Source organism: Crocuta crocuta, unplaced genomic scaffold (genome assembly GCF_008692635.1).
Source record: "Crocuta crocuta isolate KB4526 unplaced genomic scaffold, BGI_CrCroc_1.0 scaffold77, whole genome shotgun sequence".
NCBI classification, from domain to species: Eukaryota; Metazoa; Chordata; class Mammalia; order Carnivora; family Hyaenidae; genus Crocuta; species Crocuta crocuta.
This window is the reverse complement of record NW_027532172.1, coordinates 1,403,746-1,407,958: the sequence shown is the minus strand read 5'-3', so window position 1 is coordinate 1,407,958 and position 4,213 is coordinate 1,403,746. Positions and strand designations below refer to the sequence as shown.

At 57.4% G+C, this 4,213-nt stretch overlaps 1 protein-coding gene across 1 annotated transcript in view; it reads left to right on the top strand.

The window, feature by feature from the left end:
- The window catches only part of JAK3 (Janus kinase 3), a 16,304-nt gene that overhangs the window by 678 nt on the left and 11,413 nt on the right, over nt 1–4,213 (top strand). Inside the window, exons 2-6 of the mRNA XM_077777123.1 lie at nt 1,443–1,635; nt 2,067–2,190; nt 2,940–3,051; nt 3,213–3,358; nt 3,748–4,042. Of these exons, the coding sequence (XP_077633249.1) occupies nt 1,452–1,635; nt 2,067–2,190; nt 2,940–3,051; nt 3,213–3,358; nt 3,748–4,042 (861 nt within the window). The 5' untranslated portion in view covers nt 1,443–1,451. The remainder of the gene's footprint in view (nt 1–1,442; nt 1,636–2,066; nt 2,191–2,939; nt 3,052–3,212; nt 3,359–3,747; nt 4,043–4,213) is intronic.

The following is a 4,213-nucleotide window of genomic DNA, read 5'->3' as shown; positions in this document are numbered from 1 at the left end:
TAAGTGATTCTGTTTACAAGAAAGTGCCAAGACCATGATGAAGTGCGCTGTTAGAACTAGGAAGCGATCACCTCTGTGGGGAGTGACTGGGGCCCCAGGGCTCCCGGGCCTGGGAATGTCCGGATTCCAGGTCTGGGAGCTGGAGACCCTGAGGTGTTCCTTGGGGAAAGATCTCTCCCCCTCGGGCCCTCCCTCCCCCACAGGAACCGCTAAACCACCCTGCCCTGGGACCTTCCTGTCTGATTTAGCTGACTCTGGTTAAGGGCTCCCTGGCATGCTGCCAAGGATGATACCAGTTAGTGAGAATTAAAAATGTTGTTACTTGGGGTCTCAGCTCAGCAAATCAAGGCAGGTGGGGAGTCAGCCCATTTCATAGCTGAGAACGTAGAGTCTAGCAATAAGAGCCCTGGCAAGGTCACAAAGCTTGGATAGGGTGGGGTTGGGATTTGAACCCAGTGCCTAGGGTCTTCGCCTATTCCAGCTCTAGGCTTATACGCTGGGTGTATTAAAACCTCATTAATGCTGCCCCCCACCCCATCTCCTACTATTATTCTGGAACATAGTTTTNTTTTACCCAATACTCTCTTTGTGTCTCCTTTATTCGGGTCAATAATGTAAATGGATCCTGTCCATCTATTCCCCTTTCCCCACAGGGCTCAAAGCCCAGCCATTTGCTCTGCCTAACCAGGGGTCCTGAGCTCTGGGAATAAGGGATGAGGGGCAGTTTCCTCCCAGGCCCATTCCAGGGAGGAATAGTGGGAGTGATAAAAGGGACAGAGATGTGGCCATGGCGGGCAGGCAAGACAGAGGTCCCTATTGACCAAGTCACCAGTCTGGGTCTGATGCATGCCAGAAAGCATTGCATCAGATGCAAACTTTTCCAGCCCCAGCCCCCGAGGTGCTTGGGTCTCCTAGATCCATAGGAAGTGATGGTCTACTCCTCTCCCTTTAAATCTGCATATGCACAAACCAGTATCCATCAGTTTCCTGGTCAGCAAATCTGTACATCTGTGATTGATTGCTCATGCCTGTCTGGGGCAGGGACTTGGCCGTAGGGTATATGTGGAGACTCTAGATTGACTGGAGATGTCTGCCCTGGACACTGACAAGAAGTCAGACATATTATGCATGTCAACTATGCTTAATAATAATAATAATAATAATAATTCATAGGGAGTAGAGTATCTTCCAGCCCCCAGCATAGCCCTTAGCTGGGGATCTATGACCCCTCACCCACCTTGCTCACTCAGCTCCCCACCTCTCTTTCTCCCCCGCTGTCTTTCTTGTTCTCTCTTGTGTGTCTCTGTTTCTCTCTCTCTCTTTCACCAGCTTCAACCCTACCTCACCCAGCAGCATCTCTGTCTCCCCCACACCCCAAGAAGTCTGTCGTCTTGTTCCCTCTGGCCAGAACTGAGTGGCTGCCTCTCTCTGTGTCCTGACAGGCTACACCTATGGCGCCTCCCAGTGAGGAGACGCCCCTGATCCCTCAGCGTTCCTGCAGCCTCTCGTCTTCAGAGGCTGGTGCCCTGCACGTGCTGCTGCCCCCTCGGGGCCCCGGACCCCCACAGCGCCTATCCTTCTCCTTTGGGGACCATTCAGCTGAAGAGCTGTGTGTCTGGGCTGCTAAGGCCAGTGGTGAGTAGGTCCTTAGAAGGGGGGCCCAAACAGAGAGACAGATTGGGAGCTGGGATAGCTGCCACGTGGAGTCAGCCTTGGAGCTGGGGCTTTGAGGGATGAGTAAGAGCTTGGAAATGGAGGAAGACGTACAGGGAAGGGCTATGCAAAGACTCAGAGGCACCTGAGGGGAAAAAGTGGGTCCTGCCTTGAGGCGAAGTGTACAGTGGAAGGAGACACTCTGGGGAGAGGGGCAGGCAGGAGGTTGGGTGTGCATTCTCTCCTAAGGGCAATAGGGAGCTCTGGAGTGTGTGGGAGCAGGGGTGGGACACAGTGTTGGAGCTGCAGGTGGGAAAGAGCCCTGCAGGGCTGCATGGGGTTGTGTAACCATGCCAGCCCTGCAGGGGATAGAGGGGGAAACAGGAGGGTGCTGATGGGGGGCATCCCCTCAGGCATCCTGCCCGTGTACCACTCCCTCTTTGCTCTGGCCACGGAGGATCTGTCCTACTGGTACCCCCCGAGCCACATCTTCTCCGCGGAGGATGCAGGCACCCAAGTCCTGGTCTACAGGCTCCGGTAGGAAACACGTCACCCCAACCCCCGCAAGGGTGGGTTAAATCACTAAGAGGGGGTGCCTTTTGTTGAGGGTATAGGGAGTTTGTTGTTGTTTATGTTTACTTATTTATTTTGAAAGAGAGAGAGTATAAGCAGGGAAGGGGCCGAGAGAGGGAGAGAGAGAGAATCCCAAGCATGCTCTGTGCTGTCAGCGCAAGGCTCAGTGCAAGACTCCATCTCATGAACTGTGAGATCACGACCTGAGCCGAAATCAGGGCCACTCAGGTACCCCAAGAGCATGAGGTGTTTAAAGCAACAGTGATCAGGGGCGCCCGGGGGGGCTCAGTCAGTTAAGTGTCCGTCTTCGGCTCAGGCAATGGTCTCATGGCTAGTGAGTTCGAGCTCCACGTCGGGCTCTGTGCTGACAACTCAGAGCCTGGAACCCGCTTTGGATTCTGCGTCTCCGTCTTTCTCTGTCCCTTCCCTGCTTATGCTTTGTCTCTTTTTCCTTCAAAAATAAAGAAACATTTAAAAAAGAGAAAAAGAAAACAACAGTGACCCTACTACCTTGTCATCTCCCTGCACTGGGGAGTGCCCCAGGGAGGATGTGATCACTGCTCATTTCACAGACGAAGAACTGAGGCCAGGGAGTGTGAGTGGCTTGCCCAAGGGCATGTGGCAAGTCAATGGCACAACCTGGGTTCTGAGGTCTTGGCACAGTCCTCTGCCTCTCGATACTCCTACTCTAGGCGTCTCTCCTTCCCCAACAGCTTTTACTTCCCCAACTGGTTTGGGTTGGAGAAGTGCCACCGCTTCGGGCTACGAAAGGACCTCGCCAGTGCCATCCTTGACCTGCCAGTCCTGGAGCACCTCTTTGCCCAGGTAGGGATCTGCATGGGGCTCAGCCCAGGGGTGGGGTCCCCGGGGCAACGTCAAGGGTCCTGGGTGGGTGGCTTTGGCTGGCTCTCTCTGAAGCAGCCCAGGGGTGGGGGTCCGTAGGGCAACATCAGGGCTCACAGTTGGGCTGTGACCGGTCCCCTCAGCACCGAAATGACCTGGTGAGCGGCCGCCTCGCCGTGGGCCTCAGTCTCAAGGAGCAGGGTGAATATCTCAGCCTGGCGGTGCTGGACCTGGCTCGGATGGCCCGGGAGCAGGCCCGGCAGCCTGAGGAGCTGCTGAAGACGGTCAGGTGAGGGCTTCCGGGCTATGGTACCCAGCCTCTACCTGGGAGTGAGAAAACGTGGGTCTACCAGCCCAGGCCGCCGTGAGGCTTCCCACCCACGGGTCTACAGTGTGTCCATGTGACTCGGGACCCCATCCACCCAGCCCCAGCCCCTACTGGGGCCCCAGTGCCCTGCCTCCTGCACACTGTGTGTGTCCTTGTCTTGAAGACACGAATGGCCTTCCCCGCGCTGAGGTCCTTCCCCCACGTGTGTCCTTAAGAGTCTCCGTGTGTGCCTCGTGCCCCCCGCTGAGGCCACTCTCCAGCCCCTCAACTAAAGTTGGATCTGCGTGCGTCCCTGTCCGTACCTGCGGAGATCCCTCCCCGCAGTGACCACTTGCTACCCCCACTCGTAGCTACAAGGTCTGCCTGCCCCCCGATCTGCGCGACCTGATCCAGGGCCTGAGCTTCGTGACGCGGAAGCGCATCCGGAGGACTGTGCGCCGGGCGCTGCGCCGCGTGACCGCCTGCCAGGCTGACAGGCACTCGCTCATGGCCAAGTACATCATGGACCTGGAGAGGCTGGACCCGGCCAGGGCCGCCGAGACCTTCCTCGTGAGCCTCCCCGGGGCTGCTGGTGGTCAGGATGCTCCGGGGCTGCTCCGAGTGGCTGGTGACAGCGGCATCCACTGGAGTCCAGGAGGAGATGAGGTGTGGGCGGCTGATGGGCAGGACCAACGGCAGGGGCGGAGCCTAGGAAGGAGGGGCAGGAGGGTGGGCGTGGCTAAGGCGGGGAGAGACTGGGAGAGCTCCGAGAGGGGCCCCCTGAGAGAGGTGGGGCTGAGCGAGCGGGCGGGAATAAAATGGGCGGGGCTTGGGAGG